This window comes from Mirounga leonina, unplaced genomic scaffold (genome assembly GCF_011800145.1).
Source record: "Mirounga leonina isolate KUSES-001 unplaced genomic scaffold, KU_Mleo_1.0 Mir_82, whole genome shotgun sequence".
In the NCBI taxonomy this organism is placed as follows: Eukaryota; Metazoa; Chordata; class Mammalia; order Carnivora; family Phocidae; genus Mirounga; species Mirounga leonina.
The window spans coordinates 25604256-25631130 of NW_023270825.1; the positions used below are offsets into that span (position 1 = coordinate 25604256).

The following is a 26875-nucleotide window of genomic DNA, read 5'->3' on the forward strand; positions in this document are numbered from 1 at the left end:
GGGCACGAGAAACACCCAAGTGTTTATCTGAACATAAAATAAAAATAAATAAATAAGAAGCAATTTTAAAAAATGTACAATTTCAGGCTACAGCTCTAGAGAGATCTTTAGGCCTGGGGAAGGTCCAGGCTGCCTAAAAGCTACATTTTGAGCAGCAGTGTCTTCTATCTGACATCACTGGGTCCTTCCTCGAGGCTTAACTAAGAAAGAAGGGAATAATCTTTTTGACCCCAGAATAAACCTTCCTTCTTATCCAACCTCATAGGAAATCACTAAAATGTTGGCCTGTGGCTCATCCTAATGAAGCAAGGCAATGAGTTATGTTTCCCGAAGTATCCCAAAGAAAACAGAACACACTGTGATTCCAAATGTCCTTTTTATATGAGAGCTCTATTCTTATCTTTATCAGCAGATACAGATATGGGCGGGGGTCTGAAGTCCAGCCTTTCCATTCCACGTGTCACTTAGAGGCGCTATAGAAACCTGAGCCATTGTCTGTCTGTCTGAAAAGATACACACTTGTTCTGGGGGAGGGGAGGGAGGGACACTGGAAATGACACCGTGGCTGGAGGGGGGAAATCATATGATCGGTCTCATTTATTACCAAGTGAAGTCCAGTACCAGTAAAAATGACACAGAAGTACTTGGTTAAATGAAGGCGAGATCTGGAGTCTGGTCTTAACAGCCGATAAGCACATGGAGAGTGCAGTAAGAAATTAGCCTGAGGACCCAATTCTAATGGTTACCTAGGCCAATTCCAAGCAGTCTAGTTGGTCTCAAAGTTCCTTCCCTGGGCTCATACCCTCTTATCCTCTCTCACATGGTTCTTACGCGGCATCTCCCATATAACTTATTTCCTGGTTCTTCCCATCACCAGGAAAGTCATGAAGGAATTCTGATTTGTCTCCTAACCAATTCACAACCAAGTTAGCCAACAGTTAAGATGGTCCTCAAACTACTAACCAGAAGTCCCAGGAACATCACAAATACATTCTCTCCCCTCCCTCAAGGGACAGTCTTCATTCCTCACAAGCAAACAAAATGGTTCCATGTGCTCAAACCTGTTTGCATTCACTAAGAAGTCAATAAAGTCCCTTTTCTCTCTGCCTTGTTGGGTGTCATTTTTCCTTTGGGGTTTCAATGCTGAGTCTAGAGTACCCTGCTGTAGGAAAACCCAGACTCTGGATCCTCCCCCAGTAACTCCCCAGGGTAGCTGTCAGTCCTTCAGTCGGGCTCTGCAGCCCACCTTTCAACCTTTTCTTCAGTAGAAGCCAGAGAGGGGACCAGGGAAAGGTGAGGAGAGGGGGCAGAGGTCAAGTGGAAAGGCGTCTGGGAGGGCTGTGCCACCTCATTCTGATGAGGACCCCTAGAGGACCTGTCCACGGCGGGCCGATAATGGAGACATGTGCACATACGAGCTTCCCAGGTTCAGGAGCTGCCTGTGGGGAAGAGCCTGGACCCACGATCTGCTGAAACCAAATGGAAGAATAAAACATCTCTTTGTAGTTCACATTTCTAAAATGTAGTTTAAAAAATTGCCCAGCAATGAAAGAAAACGAGAAGTTGGTCCCACTTCAGGCTTGTTTGTGAATGCTGATTGTTGGGAAATTAGTAAATGGAAAAAAAGAAAATAAAAATAGAATTACTTTATTAATTTTAGAAATCAGTAATTCCAAAGGGTGCCTTCACCACGGCTCATGTGGTCAACAGCACGCCGACTTTGTTCCGCTCTCTGGGAAGCTTGTGAGGTATGCTTCCCCCTTCCCCCGGCCCCTCGGAAAAGGGAAGAACAACTTTGGTAGATGATGTTGGGATTTTAGGCTTGTGGGAAGTAAAGCTTAATACTGCAATCTGGAAAAGAAGAGGAAGCAAAATGCAAATAGCCAAAGAGCCTCTTTTATATCATCTCTGTGTGGTAGCAGGAAAGGGACAGAGGAAGCCTAAGTGGGTTTGGGGGGGCGGGAGGTAAAAGGGATAAAAGATACATGTGTGCTCTGATGGGGTATATAACGTATCAGTTGAATGTCCCCACTACCAAGTTCAGTCAAAACCCAGCGGATGTGTTATCCCGTCGTCTCAGTAAAAGTCTGGATTGGCTGATTGGCAACAATCTACTGCCACTGTTGCTTGAAGGCTCTGGGGACTGAGGCAGCAAAAAAAAAAAAAAAAAAAAAAAAAAATACCGTGGACCCCTTGCAGTGCTGGTGGATGCTTCGGCCCCACACCCCTGCTGGAGCGGGAGTAGCAAACAGGTTCTTCCCCCATGCGGTTGCGGCTCATCTCTTAGTGTGAGCAGGATCTGAAAGAGAGAGAACCAACCGCTAAGTGACCAAAATGAGTGTGGGGTTTTACTTACAGCAACGTCTGGTGTAGTTAGCACTACTGAAGACTAAAGAAGTTGTGGCCAAATAAATGTTCACCTTGAACTTGAAGACTTTTCATTTTAACCACTTTTGTTGGAAACCTTTCTAACACACTCCTGATCTGCTGCTTTTTTGTGTACTTCTCTTAGTTTCTTTCCCTTCCCCTCCCTTCCTCCCTTCCTCCCTTCCTCCCTTCCTTCCTTTCTTCCTTCCTTCCTTCCTTCTTTTCCTCCTGGATAAGAACATTTTATCTCTTTTGCGTCTTAAATAAAAAATGCTTAATATGTTAACCTTTTCTAGAAACTTAAGGTCAGCATTATTAGCATTCGGTGTTGAACTGCATGGAAAAACTGCTTCATGTACACTTCTGAGTTTTTCTAAATCTTTGCTGAATATTGGGTTGTCAGAATGCACTCTGCCTTGGACCACTGTCCCCATCCCTACAATATACACCTACATCCCACCACCCGGTTTAAGATAAGGATATTACTATTACCCTGCATCCCCTGTGAGGCCCTCCCACTGCCTTCCCATTTCCACTATCCTGAATTTTCTGTTTATCCTTCCCTTGTTTGCTTTTTAAAAATAGGTTTATTTATTACATACACTCTGAACCCTAAATATTATGCTGTTTCGTTTTTATAATTCTGTGGTTTTCGATTTGACAGTGCTGCTATAACTATTATTATATGTGATCTCAGCACACAACTGGAGAACTTCAGTTATATACTTAGGAGTGTAATTGCTGGGTCATGGACACTTGCATCTTCAGCTCTCTAAAAATAATGCCATATTACATTCCAAAGCGGTCTGTACCAATTCCTGCCCCCACCCCCACCCCCAGGGCAGCTTCTCTACCTCCCCTACCTGTGGAGAAGGGGTATTGCCTGAGTTTAAAATATTTGCTAGTCCAGTGGGTATACAATGGTGTCCTACTGTGGTTTTAATGAGCATTTTCCCAAATAGGAATGAGGTTGAGTCAAGTATTTATTGTGCCTACATGTTTTTTCTTCTGTGAAATGCCTGGATGTGGCTTTTGCTTATTTTCTTATTGAGTTTACTGTTTATTAATTAAAAAAAAATAAAACAGCTTTATTGATATATAAGCCACATACCATACAATTCACCCATTTAATGTGTATAATCCAGTGGCTTGTACTATATTCAGACTTGTTTGTCCATCACCACAATCAGTTCTAGAACATTTTCTTTAAAAAAATTTTTTTTTAAGATTTTATTTATTTATTTGAGAGAGAGAGAATGAGAGACAGAGGGCATGAGAGGGAGGAGGGTCAGAGGGAGAAGCAGACTCCCCGCCGAGCAGGGAGCCCGACGCGGGACTCGATCCCGGGACTCCAGGATCATGACCTGAGCCGAAGGCAGTCGCTCAACCAACTGAGCCACCCAGGCGCCCAATTCTAAAACATTTTCATTGAAAGAAGATGAAACCCTACACCTCTTAGCCATCACCCCCCCTCATCTTGTCCTCCAGCCCTAGGCAACCACTAATCTATTTTCTGTCTCTATAGATTTGCCTATTCTAGACATTTCATGAATGGAATCATCCAGTATGTGGTCTTTTCTGTCTGGCTTCTTTCACTTGGCATAATGTTTTCAAGGGTCATCTGTGTTGTAGCATGGAACAGTACTCTGCCTTTTCATGGCTGAATAATACTCCATTGTGTGTATTTATTCATTCATCAGTTGATGGCTACTGGGGTTGTTTCCGCCTCCTGGATATTAGTAATCATGCTGCTATAAACATCCATGTACAAGGTTTTGTCTGGACATACGTTTCCATTTCTGTTGGGCATATACTGCTGGGACATACGGTAACCCTATGTTTAAAGGTTTGAGAAACTGCTAAACCGTTTCCAAAGCAGTTGCACCATTTAAAAAAATATATATGCTTGCAAACTATTTTTTTTTTTTTTTTAAGTTTAGTCACTCTCCCCATTGTCTGTCTATTACGGTTTTATTTTTTCTCTAGAACACTCACTATTATCTAATGTACTGTGTTACTAATATGGTTTGTTGTCTATATCTCTAAGGATTTGGGACTATTTTATTCCCTGCTCTGTGCTATGTACCTAGCGTAGATGCTCAGTAAATATTTGTTGAGTGAATCAATCTTTCACTTTAACTGGAACATTAGTCCACTCACATTTTTGTGATTACAAATATTTTTATATTTATTTCTACGGTCTTCAGTTGTGTTCTTCTTTAAAGATTTATATTAGCGCGGCAGAGGGAGAGAATCTTCAAGCAACTCCCTGCTGAGCATGGAGCCCGACGTGGGGCTCAATCTCAGGACTAATGAGATCATTACCTGGGCTGAAACCAAAAGTTGGGCACTTAACTGCCTGAGCCACCCAGGTGCCCCTTAAGTTGTGCTTTCTATTTGTCCATACTCTTCTGTTTTCTTTTCCGCCTTAAAGTTTTATAATTTCTATTCTTTTAGTAGTTTCTCTATGTTTGCATTTGTACATACTATGTAAAGCTGAAATTAATCATTATCTTTACCTTTTCACTCTATAAGATCAAGTTAGACAATTTAACTCTGATCATATCCTCTGTCTTTTTTCTTTTCACACCCTCTGTCTTAACATGATATTGGTGTTGGATACTTTTATCCCCCTCCTTTTTATCCTCACAAGAACATTATTACTTTATTGATTATTATGCTTTTATTTGCCCATGTTTTTACACATTCTTTCCTCATAAGTCAGTTTTTGCATCTCAGACCTTTTTCTGGTATCACCTTCCTCTGTTTGAAATACATTCTTTACAATCTTTCCTTTGGTGAAGGTTTACTGATGCCAAGTTCATCTGGGTTTTACATGTTGGAAATGTCTTTATTTCATCCTCATCCTTGAAAGATATTTTTGCTTAAAATACATTTCTGGCGGGGTACTTATTTTTTCTCATCAATGCCAACATCACACTACAGTTTGGCTTCCACTATTGCTGTTGAGGAGTACATTCTATCACTGGCATTCCTTTGGAAAGCCTTCCTTTGCCTCGAGGTGCTTAAATTTAACATCTTTTGTCTTTAGTATCCCAAAGTTTCAGTATGGTGTGTCTAGATGTGGATTTATTATGATTCACTATAGCCAGTTGTATCTTCCCTTAGTTTTGGAATATTTTTAGTCATTATCCCTTTAAATATTGTCCCTGTCTCGTTTTTTTTTTTTTTTTTTCTTTCCAGAACTCCAATTATCTAAAGATCTATCAGGCCTTCTCACTTTGTTTTTCATCACTTTTTCTTTCTGTCCTGCAGTTCACATAATTTCTTTAAATATATCTTTGAGTTCATTAAGTATCTTTTCAGCTGGGTCTAACCTGCAGTTAAGCCCACTCATTGATTTGAAAACTGTAATTACTCTATCTTTGCCATTCTAAAGTATTACATAGTTCTTTTCCAAATCTGCTTAGTCATAATTTTAATCTTTTACTCACACTTTTACTCCCTCCTTTAATTTCTTTAAACATATGAGAAAATTTATTTTTTTATTGTATGTCTGGTAATATCAGTATCTTAGTCTTTGTGGGTCTAATATTGTTATCTGTTATTTTGCTGACTTTTGCTTATGGTGCCATGTTTCCTTATTGTTTTGCGATTTTAAACTGTGATCTCGCAGTTCTTAGACCTTCACCTGTTAGAATTATTTGAGATTTGAGTTGAAGGAAGATCCTTCCAGAAAAAAATATGCATTTGATTCTACTAGATGCCTGGGGCCACCCTATTAGCTTAGGATCACCTTAGATTAAATTCTCAGTTTGAAGTTTTTCAGGGTATCTAGGGAATATGAATTCACGCCCAAGCTTACACAAGGGCTAGTTTGTGGTTATAAATCATCAGGGGAGAGTCCTCTACTCCATCTCACTCAGCACCAAGGCTCAAGATAGGCAATTTTCTTTCAGTGCCTGAGGGCATAGAGGCAAAGTGGGAAGGGGGAGGGTTATTTCTGGTTGACCTTTACATGGAGAATACAGCCCTTTGGGGTCCTATCTTTATGTGAAGGGTCTCCAATTAGATGCTCCACCTGTTGTCCCTGACACCTGCCATAATTCTGGTCCAGAGCTGCTTGGATCTCCACTTCTGCCTGCCGACGCAGTTCTGGGGTTATCAGGGCAGGAATAATACACAGGACAACCATGTTACTGCGTTTTCCCCCTCACTGCCTCTGTGGCCATGATCACAGCCTGGCTCTTGTTTGGTAGGATTTTGAAAAACCGGTCATTGAAGTTGTCCATCTTCTTTTTTGCTTTGATGTCCTGACCTGGAAATTCTTTCTTTCTTTCTTTTTTTTTTGAAATGCCTATGGTTCATACTATCTATATCCTAACTTGGCACTTATCAAATAAATGAAGTTACGTCTTCTTAGGTTAGTTTTAAAGTCAACAAGCAACATAAGCATAAAATATTATCAGAATTACCCTTAAAAACCTTGAAGCACCTGCAAAAGACATTGTACTGGTTTGGCAACTATTAGAGTCCAACAAACCCAATCTGTCCTCCAGCCTACTGTTCTTCTATTAGCATCATATTAAGTAACTGGCTTGTGCTACTGTAACACAGCAAAAAATAAAAGTATTTTAAACACTGTGATCAACATCTGCCCAGGTGAAGTGATGAGGAGAAGCAGCTAAGCAGGCGGAACTGCCGAGGGAACAGATCACGCTCATGCTCACTCTGATCAGTAGGTTCCCTGAGGGGATGGTTGACACACTTTCCCAAACCACCCAAATCATTGTTTCTTACACCTTTTTTGAGGGCAGGGGGTCGGGGTGGAGGGCTTTGTCTTGCAGGTGTTGTTCATGTCCCGTGGATACACTCTTAAGTGCAGAGACCGCATCTTACAAATCTTCACATGACCTGAGCTCCTAGCATTTTGCCAGGGACATGTTTACACGGGGGCTGCTTGGTAAATACTGGATCGACTGATATGGGAAATGATCAACAGCAGTGCGCCCTATGGGTAGCAAAAGATCGCCAGCTAACAATACAAACTTGGCTTCTGCAAACACCACAGCCTCGTGTGATAAGCAGCAGTCCACGCTCCAGATCAGTGCTCCTACCACCCATCAGCTGTGTGGAGGAAAGGGAAGCACATTTTCAATGAGATCATCTGACTCACGGCTTTTCCAGATCAGAAAAAAACAGAGGATGCATCATGACTTCCATGCCACTAAAGAAGGCCCAGACCTCAAACATGAACTTGTAACTGGAGTTATTTTTCTCCCTCCCAGGTCTGAAGTGAACAGGAGAAATGAAATTAAAAACTTAATTTTTAAAATGACCTAAATGCAAAGGCTTTGTACCTTGTGCCTCTTAGATTTTGCCCCTAAGGCCTTTCCAACGGGCCAGAGTGGCCCTGACTGTATCTTCTGGCAATGTTCTGGTTTGATAAGAGAGTGAATGAATCACTTTATTTATATCCTGAGTGACATTAGGAGAAAGGGACAGCTGGGGAGTGAGGGCCAACCTGCTGGCCCCTCACCTTCCCGGGCACAGCTCCAGTGTGTAGGCATGAACACAGGCACAAGAGCATCAGATCCATTTCCTGAAACACTGCCTGGTGACACGGAAGCGCCGGGCACAGCTGCAAGGGGTTTGTGCAGAGCAGAGGTAGCCCCCCCGACGCGCTCTGAAGCCAGCCACAGGGGAGAGGGGAGCGAGCGGCTGACCACAGCAGCACCCCGCGCGCTCAGGCCTCCCGGAACCCTCTCCACGTCTAGCGAATGCCACAGGCACTTGGTTGAACTCTTAGACGCTAAATGCAACCCGAGGCAAGGGTCCATCTATGGGGGAGGATTTCTTTCTGCTTTCAAGTAAGTATAGGATAGTTTTAAGAAGATGCTACTTTAAGGAATTCAACTGTAAAAAACTGAAGTCATACATACAAGGAGCCCAATTCTTCTAAGAAAAATGATCCATAACTCATTTTTGAAAACATATTTAACTCCTATAAATCTGAAAAACCATGTTCCTCTTATTCTGGTCCATTTTCTTACTACAACAAAGCAGTAAAATGGGCATGATAGAACGACATCACGGACCAGAGAGAAACCTATCTGGATGACTTTCCAATGTCACTCAGTGAAAAATGTTTCTTTTTGTAACTCCATTTGGATAGTTAAGGGCAGACCATTTAACATGTTTGTAGAGTTGTGGTTTCTTGCATGAGAATATTTAATAACTTCCCTTTTATGAAAATTTAAAAATTGCAAGGCTGATCTAAATCAAAGTTCTTGACATCTAACTCCATGATCTATCTACATCTATCTAGTTTTGATGCATAATCCATTCAAACATATCTGGGATATTAATATATATATTTATATATATAATGTATATATAAAGTGTTTCTATATAATGCATGTATATATAAAAATATATATAAAATCCAGATTTATAAAACAAAACACTGAATCACTAAAAGGAAAATGATTTACAAAAAGTTTATTTACTTTCTTAAAAAGATTTAATTTCTTTATAGAAAATTCTCATAATGAAGAATGGTAGAGTAACACAAGGCTATGTGCTTAAGTCTGATTTCTGCTATTTATTGGCCTTCTAATCTTTGTGATTTAATAATAATGATTATTGGGCGCCTGGGTGGCTCAGTTGGTTAAGCGACTGCCTTCGGCTCAGGTCATGATCCTGGAGTCCCTGGATGGAGTCCCGCATCGGGCTCCCTGCTCGACAGGGAGTCTGCTTCTCCCTCTGACCCTCCCCCCTCTCATGTGCTCTCTCTCTCATTCTCTCTCTCAAATAAATAAATAAAATCTTAAAAAAAAATAATAATGATTATTGTTTTCTGGGCATAGGACAAATACATGCTCACTGTAGAAAAATCTTTGGTGGGGTCTAAAAAGAGATTTTTTAATATAGCTTTGAGTTCAAAAGAACTGATAGACAGAGGATTTTGTCTATTCTAGAACATTAATTTCTAGCCTGATACAAATTCAGTCTCATTCCTCCCAAACAGTAGATACAGCATTCATTCAAAAAAGATGCTGGAGACTAGTAGTTCTTTGCCTAAAGATCAGCAGAACAGCAGACTTTCAAGTACTTGAGGAAGGTAAATGAAGGGACCCTAGACAACTGACTTTCAAACTTATTTTTAGTAAAAAAAAAATACATCTTATATGAATACATACATAAATATCTTTTTGACCTAAACAAAAGTCTCACAAAACAATCCTTATTTTTATTACAGATGGACCCTCTCTATTTTTTCTTTCTATTCTATTCTGTTCCATTGCAGGAGGGGTGGGAGGGAAGAGGAAGAAATGAGGGTTATGATCAGTGGTTTGCTAGTGAAGGTTTAACAGCTGGTTCTCTGGGGTAAAACAAACAAAGGCCCCAGCTTTGTGGTGGTGGCTGATGTCCACCACAGCCAAATTCAAGTAACCAACGTGATGAAGTTACTGAGAGTTCACAGCGTTGGGAAGACACATGCACCCTGGCTCTGGTGAGCCTGGTCATGACCCACGAATTGTCTTGATGACCCACTGTTTGGTCATGACCCCATCATTCACAAACTACTGTTCTAGAGTCTAGAGAATCAAACTCCTTAGTATTTCACAGGAACCTGGGAGGAGCCAGTAGGTATTGTTTCCAGGAGGTATTGAGGGGAAGAGCCTGTGCTAGGGATGATGAGCTGCCGGGGCACTTGTCTGACGGGAACCTACTCTGATGCCCATTTTGACTTGGCATCATCCGCCTTCAGCTCCCCCAAAACTGATCATCTTGGGAAAATGAGAGGTACCAAGCAATAACTTTAGGAAAACCTCAATCTCCCCGAGAGTCAGTTTCTTTCTTGTAATATGGGAATCATAACTTGTGTACTTCACTGGATTAAGGGCTAAGATAATCCATATGCAAGCATTCTGAAAATTATAAGGGACTCTCCAGGGAGGTATTCACATGAATATGATTCAATTTAACAAAATTTTAATTATAGACTATTAAAAAATACCATCTGAGCTCATCAATCATTCCCACCCTCTTGACTCTTCCTCCCCTCTGTGGGTCTCTGAGATTCTGAACTATCCAGTGCCTCTCAAGGCTGCCTCCTTGGATGGTTCCCCTGTATCTGCTTTCTTCTTTGCACTTTGCTGCTCTTTTTATACATTCTTTCCCTCAGAGAATTTATCCATGTACAGCTTTAACAGGTAATTCTATATGGATGACTGCTAAACTCTACATCTGGCTTGAACTCTTCCCTGGCTTTGAGAGGACTTTTCTGAGTTTAATGTTCAGCCATCATGTCAAATTTGACTTTTAAAATACTCAGTGTTATCTGTCCCACTCATCCACAACACTGGGTGTTCTACTTCTGTCAACGGCACTTGGATTAGCCCAGTTACCAAGGTTAATTTAAAGAACTTACAACCACTTCACCCATTAGCATGGCTACATTTCAACCATTAGCATGGCTACTATTAAAAAAAAAAAAAAAAGAAGTGCTGGTGAGGATGTGGAGAAAGGGAACCCTTGAGCACTGTTGATAGGAACATAAAATGGTGCAGCTGCTGTGGAAAACAATATGGCGAGTCTCTACAAAATTAAAAATAAGAATTACTATACAATTCAGTAACTCTACTTCTTGATATACATCTAGAAGAACTGAAAGCAGACTTGACCAGATATTTGTCCACCCATTTTCACAGCAGCATTACTCACAAGAGTCAAAAGGTAGAAGCAAATCAAGTATCCACTGACAGATTAATTAATAAATGAAATGTGGTATACACATACAATAGAGTACTATTCAGCCTTACAAGAAGGAAATTCTGACACATGCCACAACATGGCTGAACCTTGACGACATTATGCAAAGTGAGATAAGCCAGTCATGAAAAAACAAATACTGTGTGATTCCACTTATATGTGATATCTAGAATAATCAAATTCATAGAGACAGAAAAGAGGATGTGGTTGCCAGGAGGTGGGGGAGATGAGAATGGGGAGTTATTGTTTAATGGGTAGAGTTTTAGTTTTGTAAAAGAAGAGTTCTAGAGACGGATGGTGGTGATGGTTGCACAAAAATATTAATGTACTTAATCCAGTGAACTGTACATTTAAAAATGGTTAAAGTGGTAAATTCTGTGTTAAGTATATTTTGCCACAATTAAAGAAGATAGTCAATACCAGTAGATATTGCTCTATCATTTACTCTGCTGCAGGCACCATATGAAGTATTTATTGCACACATTGTCTTATTTAACTCCATATTTGCATAGTTGCAAAGAAGCTCTGGGCTGAAAGTAGGGGAAATCTACTGTTTTTGTCTCCTAACATCCCTTCCCATCTGCTTGTGGTCTCAGCTCCTTTCACTTCCTTTGGAAAACTGCTCCCCACTTGCTCTATTCCAATCTGGTGATTATGGCCAGACCAAGAATGTCAGTACCACAACCTTTTTTTTTTTTTTTAAATTCCAGTATAGTCAGCATACAGTGTTAAATGGGTTTCAGGTGTACAATATAGTGATTCAATGATTTCATACGTTATCCAGTGCTCATCGGGACAAGTACACTCCTTAACCCCCTTCACCTACTTCACCCATGCCCTCCACCCACCTCCCCCTCTGGTAGCCTTCAGTTTGTTCTCTATAGTTAAGAGAGTCTCATACCCTCTTGATCACAAAAGCTGGCAGGTGATCCAGACCCAGCCAAAGTCCCCACCCCCGGGGCCACAGCAACTGCCGTAAGAGTTGGTCATGTCATCCAAGCCAAGCCAATCACAGCCCTTCCTTGGGATTTCTATACACTAACATAGAAAGAGAAATACTGTTTGTACTCTGTGGTCATTAAATTGGAAAGAATAAGGCTGGAGCTGCTCAAACTATACCCCTCCACTGATCTGCTACATGGAAGAAACCATATAAAGAAGGAAAGAGAGAGGTTTATGGAGTTGTGAAAAGAAACGAAAAGAGATGGAGAAAGATGGAGAGAAGGAACATGAGGCAGAGAGAGAGATGGAGAAAAGGAAAGATCTCACATGACACTTAGCTGGAGCCACCCTAATTCTCTCTGATCATATGAGTCCACAGACGCATCCTTTTTCTTAGGTGTCTGAGATGGAATTTGTTACTGTAATGGATTCTGGGTACCAGTGCTGGAGACTCCCATGTCAGAATTGTTAGAATGAAGCCGAAGTTCTGAACGTGAATGAAATAATAAGCCCAGAGAAAGGATCACACAAACAGAAGAGAAAAACTCAAGGGCAGAACTGACCAATGCACCCCTCAGAAGAAGGGTCACTCTGGGTTTTGCTGAAGCAAAGTGCTAGTCAGGCATTTGGCAGAAAATCTATCTTGGAACTGTGTCCTCTCCATCTTCTAAAAAGTACCAGAGGAAGGAATATACAAGTCTCAGCTAAAAAATGAGGCAGGAAGAAACATCCTCATGTGATTGCTGTGATGATTAAGTCAAGAAACTCTATGTAAACCCCCCAGCACTCGGGGTAGAGCAGGTGCTCAATGGCCAGCGGCTCCTGCTGTCATGAGTTTTTAAACTGCAATGACAAGAACAGAGAACTGGAAAACTCCAGGCGACCCGTGAGAGAACACAGCATGAGTTCAAAGGCTTTATGTGGGAACTAAAATTTCCTTTCTGCAATGCCTTTCTCTTTAAAAACTTATTCTATTTGTGTTATATTAAAAGTAATCCAGGCATCTTCTGTGTACTAATAATGAAGCAGGAGAAAAAGAAATTAAGAAAACAATCCCATTTACAAGTGCACCAAAAATAATAAGATACCTAGGAATAAACTTAACCAAAGCGGCAAAAGACCTGTACTCTGAAAACTTTAAAACATGAATGAAAGAAATTGAAGATGACACAAAGAAATGGAAAGACATTTGATGCTCATGGACTGGAAGAGCCAATATTGTTAAAATGTCCATTCTACCCAAAGCAATCTACACACTCAACTATCAAAATACCAACAGCATTTTTCACAGAACTAGAACAAATAATCATAAAATTTGTATGGAACCACAGAAGACCCTGAATGGCCAAAGCAATCTTGAAAAAGAACAAAACTGGAAGTAATCAATTTTTAATCAAAATAATATGGCACTGGTAAATAAACAGACACATAGATCAATAGAACAGAACAGAAAACCCAGAAATAAACTCATGATTATATGGTTAATTAATCTATGACAAAGGAGGCAAGAATATGTCACGGGAAAAAAAGCCAATCTCTTCAACAAATGGTGCTGGGAAAACTGGACAGCTACATGCAAAAGAATGAAACTGGACCGCTTTCTCACACCATACACAAAAATAAACTCAAAATGGATTAAAGACCTAAATGCGAGACCTGAAACCATAAAAATCCTAGAAGAGAGCCCAGGGAGTAATTTCTCTCACATCGGCTGTAGCAGCATTCTTCTTGATGGCAAGAGAAACAAAAGCAAAAATAAACTGTTGGGACTACATCAAAATAAAAGCTTCTGCACAGCAAAGGAAACAATCAAAACAAAAAGACAATCTACTGAGTGGGAGAAGACATTTGCAAATGATATATATGGTAAGGGGTTAATATCCAAAATATATAACGAATTTATGTAACGCAACATGAAAAAAACCTAAATAATCCAATTAAAAATGGGCAGAAGACATGAGCAGACACTTCTCCAAAGAAGACATACAGATGGCCAACAGACACATGAAAAGATGTTTAACCTCACTTACCATCAGGGAAATGCAAATCAAAACTATAATGAGCTATCACCTCACACCTGGCAGAATGGCTAAAATCAAAAACAAAAGACAAAACAAGTGCTGGTGAGGATGTGGAGAAAAAGGAACCCTCATGCACTGTTGGTGGGAATGCAAACTGGTGCAGCTACTCTGGAAAACAGTATGGAGGTTCCTCAAAAATTAAACATAGAACTACCATATGATCCAGTAATTCCACTACTAGGTATTTACCCAAACAAAACAAAAACACTAATTTGAAAAGATATATGCACCCCGGCGTTTATTGCAGTAGTTACAATGCCAAAATATGGTAGTGACCCAAGTGTCCCCCCGATGAATGGATAAAGATGCGGTACACACACACACACACACACACACAGGAATATTACTTAGCCATAAAGAAGAATGAAATCTTGCCATGTGCAACAACGTGGATGGATCTAGAAGGCATAATGCTAAGTGAAATAAGTCAGAGATACAAATACTATATGATTTTACTCATATGTGGATTTAAGAAACAAAACAAATGAATAAAGAAAAAAGAGACAAACAAAAAAACCAGACTTTTAAATACAGAGAACAAACTGGGGAGGGTATCAGAGGGGAGTTGGTGGGGGAATGGTTGAAACAGGGGGAGGGGATTAAGAGTACACTTATCATGATAAGCAGAGTAATGTACATAATTGTTGAACCATTATATTGTACTCCTAAAACTAATATAACACTGTATGTTAACTATACTGGAATTTAAAAAAATTCTGTGAATAAATGAAAAACAAAGGCATTTTTTAATAGCTCCCTAACTACAAAAAAAAAAAAAATCCATGCACAAATGAAAAAAAAATCAAATGATACAAGAGATATAGGGTTAAAAGTGTCTTCCATCCCAGACTCATTCCTGGTGTGTATATGTGTGTGTGTGTGTGTGTGTCCTTCACAGAGTAGCCTATGCACCTACAAATGTATATTCCTGCTCCCCTTTTTATACAAATGGGAACATAACCTTCAGTGGGTTTTTTGGGTATCTTTCATTTAACAATCTATCTCAGAAATTGTTCCATACCAACATAAACAACTACTTCAGGGGAATTCTTTAGATAATCCATAGAATTATTATTCAAATCTGAAGGCACCTTTTTAGGGAGGGTCACCTTGTGAGATCCCCGTACTGTCCCACTCTGGTTCCACAGCTTTGTGTAAGGAAAACTGAAAGAGACCTAGAATTGGTCTGTCATCTTGTTATCGTGCAACCAGGAGATAACAGGAAACAGCTTCTTCCTCTCTTAAAACAAAGGGCCACCCAAAGGGGAGTTCCGATGAAGCAGGAGCCAAATTATTGAAGCTCAGTATTTGGAGGTGTTATTATAAGTGATAGTTCTTAGAATGTTCTGGAAGGTAAAGGGAGAGTTTAACCTCATGTTAGCATCATTTAAGAGGACAAAAGGAGGGCTGTTGGTGAAAAGAAATCTGACTGTGCTTGGGAATAATGATAGCTTTGCCACACAGACTCTGATCGTTAGAAAAACATGAGACAATCAAGCTGACAACGCTACTAATTTTAGAGGCTAAAGCTATTGGAATCCCAGCATACTTACCGAGGAATCAGATGTCAGCTTGCCATCACCACAGAGCAGATGTCCTTTGGATCCTTTGAACTAAAGCTTGGGTTCAACTATCACCCACCCTCCTCTTGTAGAGTTCTTCCTATTAGCTCTTGAAAGGCTCCTGAGTATGTCTGTTAGTTTGTATTTGCCTTCCAAACTAATCTATAGAGCCCACTAATCATTTTTCACTCCTCCCCAGATTTTCTAAAATGTACCCCCCTCTGGGTATTATGGCTCACTACATGCCCACCTCTAACCCTCTATCCCTTATCCCTCTTTTTGTCTATTAACAATAAAAGAGAAATTAGAGCAGTTTCTCAACTCTGTATGACCTATGTTCTATCAGCCAAGAAGATTTTGTTCAGTTTTACTTTCTGTACTTTGTTTTATAAAAGCTGTTTCTTCTCGCTTTCCCTACAGAAGATTATATTATGGTTTGACCATGCTTTTTTAAAACTCATGCTATCTTCCCTCCTCTTTCCCTCTCATCCCCCTGCATACCCCTTGGTAGGCATCCCTGGGTGAGCATCACTGTACTAGACACAGACGGAGGATTCACTGGACTATTTCTCTTCAATCTTGTCCATAAAATGGTCTTTTTTTCACCTCTAGAAATGTCAAAATTTTATATTTTCCAAATCAAAACAATCTTAGCTTTACAGAATGGTAATATGGCCCATAGATTAGATCAGCCACGGTGCCCATGTATTTGATGACATTGAATCTACACATGTAGAATATGTCAGTTTGTCCATCTGTTAACTTTTAGTTTTTACTTTGTTAAAAACAAATCTAAACTAGCGTGGTACGCAGCCTTTAAGATGGCCTCCTGTGACTTCCACGTCCTACTCTCCATGCCCTCTGAAATCCCCTCCTGAGTATGGACTGACTGGACTTACTTCTAACAAAGAGAATATAGCTGAAGTTATGGGGTATCATTTCCAAGATTAAGTTATAAAAAGACTGTGGCTACTATGTGGGTGCTTTCTCACTTTCTCATGGATTGCTTGCCCGGGGGAGGCGGCTGCCATGTTGTAAGGTAGCTATATTAGTGTGGTAGGGCTGCCACAACCAAACACCACAGACTGGGTGGCTTAAACAACAGAAATTTACTGTTTCTCATAGTTCAGGAGGAAGATCAAGGTGTCAGCGGGTTTGGTTCCTTCTGAGGCCTTTCTCCTTGGTTTACAGATGGCTGTCTTTTCCCTGTGTCCTCAGAGTCTCTCTCTGTGTAGGTGCATCCCTGGTGTCTTAACGTTCCTCTTCCTATAAAGACACCAGTTGGGTTGGATTAGGGTCCATCCTAGTCACCATTTTAAAGGCCCTATGTCCAAATACAGTCACATTCTGAGGTAACGGGGGTTAAGACTTCAACATATCAATCTGGGGGTCACATTTCAGTCCATAACTGCAGGCCTCTGAAGAGGCCCAAGTGGAAAGAGGCCTGCCAACAACCATGTGAGTGAATTGGAAGTAGATTTCCCAAATGAACCTTCGGATGAGCTCCCGGCTCCCAGCCAACAGCTTGCCTACAACCTCATCAAGAGACCTTGAGCCAGAGGTATGCAGCTAAGCTAGGATGCCTGAGCCATAAAAAGTGTGATATAACAAATGTTTTTTGTTTTAAGCCATAAGTTTGGGGGTAAAATGTGTTATGCGTTTTACAGTGTAATAGATGACTACTAACCACCAATGACCTCACATACCAACAAAGAAAAACCTGTATTAACTGGAATGCTTGGGCAAAGAATACTGTAGCTACTTGGAACTTTTAGTTAATTGGAGTTAAGGCCAAATTTTTCTTTGCTTCAAACCTTGCTGCAAATGAATCAGTTGTATTTTTTTTTTTTGCCAAAAATAAGTCTTTGATGACTGGAGGTTAAGACTGCTCTAGGTGTCACTTGATAGTGGAAAACACCAACAACATTTGCTCATGCAATATGCCATCTAGTTTTCACAGCAACCCCATGAAGAAGACATGGAAGCTATCCGAAGTCAGGTGCCGGGCAAAATTCAGGCAGTCAACACATATTTCTAAATGAATGTTATTTCCATTTTACAGACAGTGAAACTGAGCCTAGAGAAGTTAATTGTTTCAGATCCCAGTTACTAAGTGGCAGGTATGGTAACAGAACCTGAGTCCAGGATTTTTCCTACTGTATTGTGTCCTTATTTATTTGTGTTTGTATCTTTCTTCCTTCAAGTGATAAGTAAAAACATTAAAAAAACAAAACAAAACAAAAAAAACCCCAAACCCAATCAATCTGTTGTCAGTAGAGACTTTTCTCCCAACGGTTCTGTAAGAGCCCTGGCCAATTATCTCTAATGAGTTCTGATGCCTTTGGAAATAGTATTGATACTAATTGTTCAAAGAACCACTAGAAAATCAGTTTCATCACAGGGCTGCCTATCCACATCACACAAATCTTTAAAGTTCTCTGTCCCACCCCCTCTGCTATTCCTCCCCAGCCAAAGATGTTCATGTTTATATTTTTATAGGAAAGGATATTTGTGAAGTATTTTTTTCTCTAATAAAAATTTAACATGAATGATTTCTCTAATCTGTTGACTAGGCCTTTAAAAACTGATGTCCCAGGAGCCTGTGAAAGTAAATCAGAAGGAAGGAGATCTCACTGCCTTTTAGAATTCGAAGAGTCTGGCCCACAGTGCTGTGAGATCAGGAGGTGGGATTAATCCCTCACATCCTGGTAGTGGTATTAGAAGGACACAGAAAATTCACAAATGATCAAAACCGGCCAACTGACTGGCATGGGAGATGTGGAAAGTACATTTCATTTGTTAACAGCCTTATCTGATGGGTGCTAGGCCAAGCTACTTCAGCTACAACCAGTTACCTGACTGGAGACCCCACCTCTCTATCATTTGTCTACCTCCTATAGTATAGCTAGAGAGGTGTTTTGTTTTTTCCTTTTCTCAAACCAAAAGAGTGTTTGATAGCATCTTGTCCAATTCCCTCATTTTTAGGGGGGGAGCTAATACACAAAGAGATGGTGTGACCACACTTGGGAAAATATATAAAATCCCCCATTTTAGTGTCTCAACAACACTGGGACTTGTAAAGATTATATCAACTCAGAATTATCCAGGTTATAAAGTACATGGAAGATTTCATATTAAGTCTTCATCAGTTAATCTGTACAAATACCTTTTTCTTTTATTTGTGCATTCAATTGAAAGGAAAATATCCCAGACTCTAAGTCTGATCTTTCCTTTTTGTGGATTGTACAAATAAAAATGTGATTATAGCATAGATTGTTTTAAAAAGGTGAAATTTTCTTCTTCTACAATTTGTTAATAGGTGTACAGTATTTTAAAAAATGTTCTATTGGATCATCTCCCAAACTGCCTCTTTTGTTTCCGGATGGCAGATCCCAGAGGCAGGAGGGCTCAAAACTAATTTTAATATTAAACATACCTATATGAGTATCTAACTCAGCTAAGAAAAGTTATCTATTTAAAAAATAAACATCTTGGGGCACCTGGCTGGCACAGTTAAGCGTCAGACTTGGTTTTGATTTGGGTCGTGATCTCTGAGTCATGGGATTGAGCCCTGCGTTGGACTCTGAGCTCAGTGTAGAGTCTGCTTAAGGTTCTGTCTCCCTCTCCCTCCTCACTGCATAAACTCTCTAAAATAAATAAATCTTAAAAAGCCATTTTAACACATTTCAGAATGCACTATATTTTAATTAGTCACCCGAGGTCTCTTCTCAGACAGTGGGTCACATACAAGGTTACTCATGGTGACGAGGCCATCAGTTATCACTTTCCATCAACATTATGAAAATAGCTAGGAGTTACAATGGGTGTAGAAAGCAACAGCTATTCTCATTTTCTCACCATTCCACACCATTCTGTTCAGTCAGTCAGGACTTAACTTCTCTGCCTGGACTGCTAGGGCTTACTGCCCAAGGAGAACATCGTTTTTTTGTTGTTGTTGTTGTTGTTTAAGGATTTTATTTATTTATTTGACAGAGACACAGCGAGAGAGGGAACACAAGCAGGGGGAGTGGGAGAGGGAGAAGCAGGCTTCCCGTCGAGCAGGGAACCCGATGCGGGGCTCGATCCCAGGACCCTGGGATCGTGACCTGAGCCGAAGGCAGACGCTTAACGACTGAGCCACCCAGGTGCCCCGAGAACATTGGTTTTTAACTGGAAGTGGTATCAGGGGTGGTGAGGGTATCAAAAATTACTGTTTAGAAATACATACTTCTACTCTCTGCCACTAGTAAATGGGATTTGGGAGGCCTCGCAAGGGATTCTGAATTGTGTATTTTCGGCAAAAGGTGATTTTTATACATTTACACAATGATGGGTCACTGAAGAAAAATCTAACGCCATTAGGGAATTCTAGAAGCAATAATGATAGCATGAGTTCACCAATGAATAGAAACCTACTGAATATCTGTCTATTACCGTTCTCTCCCAGGATTCAAGATGTTACTCTAAACAAACAAATAAATAAATTTCAGTTAAAAGAAACTTGATTTTGCATTCTTATTTTTGATGGGGGCTGTGTTGGAATGAATGAAAAGTAGGTGTAAGCAAACAACTATATTCTGAAAATGGTCAATTCATAAAGTATGGGCACATACACCCTAGTTTGTTACTGAGTCAATTCTAGAAGATGTCTGTATAAATCTCCTAATCTTTTTAACAGTCAGTAAGTAGTGGGTTTAATATCTTTAGCTTATTAAAGATAGGTACTCGATTATATGCTTGTTTTTCCCCCACATAAGTTCCTGGGTGAAGGAATACAGCCCCTGAACACCAGGGAAAAGTTCACAGCAAAAATGGCATGGAGTTACTGTTTCCTCTGAGAAGTCCCATGGACAGAGAGTATAGAAATAGTTACTAAAAAACCCATAATTAACAGGACATAAACACTGTATAGTTGATCTTAACACTGTCCAGAGACTGACTTGTGAATGACATTTGCTCCTGCTCCCCCCCCGGGAATTTATAAATCTAATGGTAGAGGCCAACAAGTAAAATAAAATATTTTAGCAAATTCTATGACAGAGGAAGGCAAAGGAAGCTACAGGAGTTGGTGGTAAGAGATGAAAGTGGGCACTGTGGTCAGTGAAAAATTTTGGAAGTGATGACAAGATCTGGAGCCTGAAGCATGGGCCAGAGTTAGCCAAAAAGAGACCGGATTTCCCTGAATGAAGAGAGTGCCTACAAGGGGTGGGGAGTTTGAGACAATGTGGCGAGTGGCTTAGAAAGACTTGAATTTCAAGGTCCCTGCCAGGGGAGTGGTGGAAAATACACGTAGAGAAGAGAGAAGACCATGAGGGGCTTTGGTTACCCATTGCACTTTGAAGGGAGCTTTTAAAGATTTTTAAGTGGGGAAGTGTCATAATTATGACTGTTGTTAACAGATCACTTGAAGAGCAGCATGAAGGATAAATGCAGAATGAGACTGAGGGTGAAGATCTATTATTAGCCATACTTTTTTACTAATGCTAGGATTGTCTGGCTAAAATCGATCTTAGCCAGAACTTAATTTCAGTCTCAATATTTGTACCAGCAACTGCTACTTTCTCAAGGTACTAAAAGTACTTCTTTGCCTGATCCTATTTTCACATTTTTTTCCCTCATATACTTCCCACTTGACCCCTGATCCAGTTGTTTGTTGAATTTTCTTTCATGTTTTACTTATATTACTGCCTTGAGTCCCTGTCTGCTCTGCATCTTCTCAGTAGATATTTAATTAATAATATATACTAACATTTCTCAAAATATAAATTTGTAATCATTCTTTGCCTCACTCTAAAACCTAGAATCCTATTTTTCCTTGTATATATGCTTTGTCTCTGAATTCAGGGTTGGGGATCTTGTGATTTATTCAGTTATTCCTTATGAGAACCTAATAGTGTGCTGAGAATAATTATTTGTAGGAAATTCCTACCACCCCCCCAAAGGCCATAAGAACACGCTAACCATCTGAAAGGTGGAAGTTGAAAACAGAAGTTCCACAAAACTTTTTCAAAACTCTAGTCACAAGCCTGTGTTGGTCAGAATAATTGCGTTGGCCCTTAAGTTCAGTTTTTAAAACTAGAAGTCACCTTGCCACATATGAAATTATGTTTCTTTTTCTCAAGAATGAGATTTGGAAGTTGAAAAGTTAGTTTCAACTGAGGTTGGCAAACATGGCTCGTGACAGATTATAGATTTCTACTTCATTTCTCAAAGTGTCAAGATGTTAATCAGCATTATAGGAAAAAGAGTTCTAGTGTTAGATAAATTTGAGAAACTCTGGGTGAAAAACAAGTTTCTTTATTGAAAGACTCCTCAGATGTACAAATATATATTATGACTCCTTAAGAAATGGCATAGCATAAGTGGAATTTCTCAAACTTATTTGACTTAGAAGACTTGCATTTTGCAGAACACCCTGGAAAACATTGCTGTAATTTTGCAGATGAGGGTCCTGACCCCAATGAGGTTTGGTGACTTGCCCAAGATCATATAAATAGTTAGTAGCAAAGCTTTCCTCTTGATTTTTAAATTGGTCCTCTTTCCATTATACCACACTGCTGGCATGCTACTTCCTTTTTATTCCAAACCTTCGTGGAGAGCAGACCCAAAACTGATAGTACTGACCCACAGAAATTTGGACCTCCAGGACTTAAGAGATTCCTCCTGTAACAATGACAAGATGATCTCTCTGGGAGGCTGTCAGCTGCTCTGTGGCCATGAAATTGACTGTGGGGGTGGGAAGGGTGTACAGGAGGAGGAGCTCCCTGGGATGCTTTAGGATGCTTAAAAGAAAAATGGATTTATGCCGAGGATAATTCCTGGAACAGATGTGAAACCGAATACTTCATATCACAATCCAGCCCCCGCCCTCTCTGAAAGGGAAATGAAATAGCAGGATTAACCTGCTCCTCATCAGATCATGCTTTGTTTCTTTCAAAAATCCCATGACCGGGGCAGATTCCATTTCCTGCTACTCCCCTTCCTACAGCAAGAAGGGAGAGCCCAGGAGGGAGAAGAGGCTTTCCTTACACTCTGCGAGCGCCAGGAGCACGGGGAGTGGGGATTAGAGAGACACACATGACAGCAAGTCACACGCTACCACGCGCTGTTACCCCCCAATTTCCAGCTGCCTTTCTCGGTCCACACGCTATGAGGAGGTATTCTTTCGTAAATATAACAAACACCTCAGTACACTGATAAATTCATCAATTTGGGAACAGAGAGAAATTAGAATGAGTTTAGTTCTAGGGCTCTGTGAAAAAAAGTACATATAGACTGAAAAATGACTCATTTTTGGAGGGGGCATAAAATCCAGGGTTTGTGAAAGAAATAGATGAAATTTTATTATTCTTTTTATTTTTTTAAGATTTTTAAGTTTTTTTTCTCAAGTGATCTCCGCACCCAATGTGGGGCTTGAACTCACAACCCCGAGAACAAGAGTGGCATGCCCTACCGACTGAGCCGGTCAGGTGCCCCCAAGATGGATGAAATTTTAAATGAGCTGTAACATCCTGACCAGGTAATGACAGAGCAAAGGAAAAATACAGTGTATCATATACATAATTATCACCACGCCAACTGGGCCATGCTGTCAAGTGATTTAATAATCTGAATGCCAGACCATGAACGCTTCTCTAAGAGCCAAAAGGCACTGGAAGTTTCTCACTGTCTGCGCCTAGCAATGAAATGCTCTCCCTGACGAGCCTGCTAGCTAGGCCAGGATCTCAGGGGAGTCAGGAGAGGTTACTGTCTCTTCAGGCCGGGCTTGACTGGCAAGTGTGCTTTGGCCAGAGACTTCCGGTGCCCCATGGCAACGAATGTCAAGAGCATCCCGGCAAGCCAGGGGCTGGGTCACTTGAGGTGTCTCGAAGAATCACCTTTCAAAGCCAAACCACTTGTTCCCTCCTATCACAAGTGGGCAACATGACAGTGTGGAGGGAGCGGTGCTGGTGGATGGCAGAATTAGGGGGATTAACAATGGGACTGAAGCAATTGGCGGCCTCGCTAGCCCCATTCTCAGCTGCTCTGTTTTGGATTTGGAGCACGAGGGGAAGCTTAAGGCTCTGAAACTATAGTTAAGGTCCCCCTTGCTCTGCGCTGACTAAAGCCACAGAAATGCTCTGGAGCCTGACACCTTCCCAAACGGGGAAAAAAGCAAAAGAGGCCAGGCCCAGGGACAGCTGCTATCCCCCAGGCACACCACCTTACTTGGAAGCATCAAAGACCAGGGGCAAAGCTGGGCGCAGGCATCTTTCTGCTCATGACCCTACAGCACACCCCTACAAAGGGGACAAACATTTGCCGACATAATGAACTGCAGGCACTAAATAAGCACTTACTAAAAATCTGGTTATCTAAAAAGTAAATACAATTTGACTGCTTACACTGAAGGCTTTTTGTCTTTTTACCTTTTAGATATCAACTATTACCTTTTCTAAGATTTGAGATCTATTTCACATACTAATAAAATTCACACACTTCAAATGTATAGCTCAGGGGTCTTTAGTGTAACCATCACCACAATCTAATTTTAGAATATTGTGATTACCCCAAAAAGAAACCCCTATGCCTATTGGCAGCCACTCCCCAAACCCTCTTCTCCCCACCTAGCCCTAGGCAACCATATACTTTCTGTCTCTATGGATTTGCCTCTTCTGGACATTTCACATAAACAGAATCAGTCAATATGTGATGGCTTTACATTTCCAAGGTCCATCCATGTTGTAGCCTGTATCAGTACTTCATTCTTTTTGATGGCTGAATAGTATTCTTTGTATGGATATACCACAGTTTATCCATTCATTATCTGATAGATGTTTAGGTTGTTTCCACATTTTGGCTGTTGAGGAATGCTGCTAGGAATACTCATGTACAGTTTTTAAGATTTTATTTATTTATTTGAGAGAAAGAGCAAGAGAGAGCACAAGTGGGGAGCACGAGGGGGGGGGCAGGGAGAGGGAGAAGTTGTTTTTTTTTTTTTTTTTTAAGTAGGCTCGACACCCAATGTGGGGCTTTAACTCACAACCCTGAGATCAAGAGTCACATGCTCTACTGATTGAGCCAGCCAGGCACCCCATGTACAGTTTTCATGTAGACAGTGTTTTCCTTTCTCCTAGATATACATTTAGGAGTCAAACAGCTGGGCCATATGGTAACTCTATGTTTAACTGTTTGAGACACTGCCAGTCTCTTTCCAAAGCTGTTGTACCATCTTACGTTCCCACCAGCAAAGCATGAGAGTTCCAGTCTCCATATCCTCAACGACACTTACTGGTTATGTCTTGATTACAACCAGCTAGTGGGTATGAAGTGGCATTTCGCTGGGGTTCTTATTTGAGTTTCCCTAATGCCTAATGATGCAGCTTTTCAGGTGCTTATTGTCCATTTGTATATCTTCTTTGGAGGAATGTCCAAATGCTTTGCTCATTTTTTTAAATAGGGTTATCTGTCTTTTTATGTTGAGCTGTATGAGATATGTACATATTCTGGAGTTAAGTCCCTTGCCAGATATATAACTTGCAAATATTTTATTTGATAGGCTGTCTTTTCACTTTCTTGATGGCACCTTTTTTTAAATTTTATTTTATTTAAATTCAATTAATTAACATATAGTGTATTATTAGTTTCAGAGGTAGAGTTCAGTGATTTATCAGTCTCATGTAACACCCAGTGCTCATTACATCAAGTGCCCTCATTAATGCCCATCACCCAGTTACCCCATCCCCCCACCACCTTCCCCTCCAGCAACCCTCAGTTGGTTTCCTATGATTAAGAGTCTCTTATGATTTGTCTCCCTCTCTGATTTAGTCTTGTTTTATTTTTCCCTCCCTTCCCCTATGCTCTTGTTTTGTTTCTTAAATTCCACGTATGAGTGAAATCAAATGATAATTGTCTTTCTCTGACTGACTTACTTCACTTAGCATAATACTCTCCATCCACGTCATTGCAAATGGCAAGATTTCTTTTTTTTTTTTTGATGGTTGAGTAGTATTCCATTGTGTGTATATATATATGTGTGTATATATATATACACACATACACCAGATCTTCTTTATCCATTCAGCTGTCAATGGACATCTGGGCTCTTTCCATAGTTTGGCTATTGCGGACATTGTTGCTATAAACATTGGGGTGCAGGTGCCCCTTCAGATCACTACATTTGTATCTTTGGGGTAAATCCCTAGTAGTGTAATTGCTGGGTCATAGGGTAGCTCTATTTTTAACTTTTTGAGGAACCTCCATGCTGTTTTCCAGAGTGGCTGCACCAGTTTGCATTCCCACCAACAGTGTAAGAGGGTTCCCCTTTCTCCACATCCTCGCCAACATTTGTTGTTTCCTAACTTGTTAATTTTAGCCATTCTGACTGGTGTGAGGTGGTATCTCATTGAGGTTTTGATTTGTATTTCCCTGATGCCGAGTGATGTTGAGCCTTTTTTCATGTATCTGTTGGCCATTCGTATGTCTTCTTTGGAAAAATGTCTGTTCATGTCTTCTACCCATTTCTTGACTGGATTATTTGTTCTTTGGGTGTTGAGTTTGATAAGTTCTTTATAGATTTTGGATACTAGCCCTTTACCTGATATGTCATTTGCAAATATCTTCTCCCATTCTGTCGGTTGTCTTTTGGTTTTATAGACTGTTTCCTTTACTGTGCAAAAGCTTTTTATCTTGAGGAAGTCCTGACAGTTCATTTTTGCCTTTGTTTGCCTTGTCTTTGGAGACATGTCTAGCAAGAAATTCCTGCAGCCAAGGCCAAAGAGGTTGCTACCTGTGTTCTCCTCTAGGATTCTGATGGATTCCTGTCTCACCTTTAGATCTTTCATCCATTTTGAGTTTATTTTTGTGTGTGGTGTAAGAAAATGGTCCGGTTTCACTCTTCTGCATGTGTTTGTCCAATTTTCCCAACACCATTTGTTGAAGAGACTCTCTTTTTTCCATTGGACATTCTTTCCTGCTTTGTCGAAGATTCGTTGACCATAGAGTTGAGGGTCCATTTCTGGGCTCTCTACTCTGTCCCGTTGACCTATGTGTCTGTTTTTGTGCCACTACCATGCTGTATGATGACAGCTTTGTAATAGAGCTGGAAGTCCGGAATTGTGACGCCTTGGTGGCACCTTTTGAAGCACATGATTTTTGAATTTTGATGATGTCCGACACCCATTTAATTGTTGTTGCTTGTGCTTT

The 26875-nt window shown here is 40.4% G+C and overlaps 1 protein-coding gene across 2 annotated transcripts in view; it reads right to left on the bottom strand.

The window, feature by feature from the left end:
* Nucleotides 1–16814: 16814 nt before the first annotated feature.
* The window catches only part of TTLL5 (tubulin tyrosine ligase like 5), a 259783-nt gene continuing 249722 nt past the window's right edge, over nt 16815–26875 (bottom strand). For both annotated transcript variants that reach the window (XM_034993230.1, XM_034993229.1), the window contains one exon: nt 16815–16957. In XM_034993230.1, the coding sequence (XP_034849121.1) occupies nt 16830–16957 (128 nt within the window). In that variant the 3' untranslated portion in view covers nt 16815–16829. The remainder of the gene's footprint in view (nt 16958–26875) is intronic.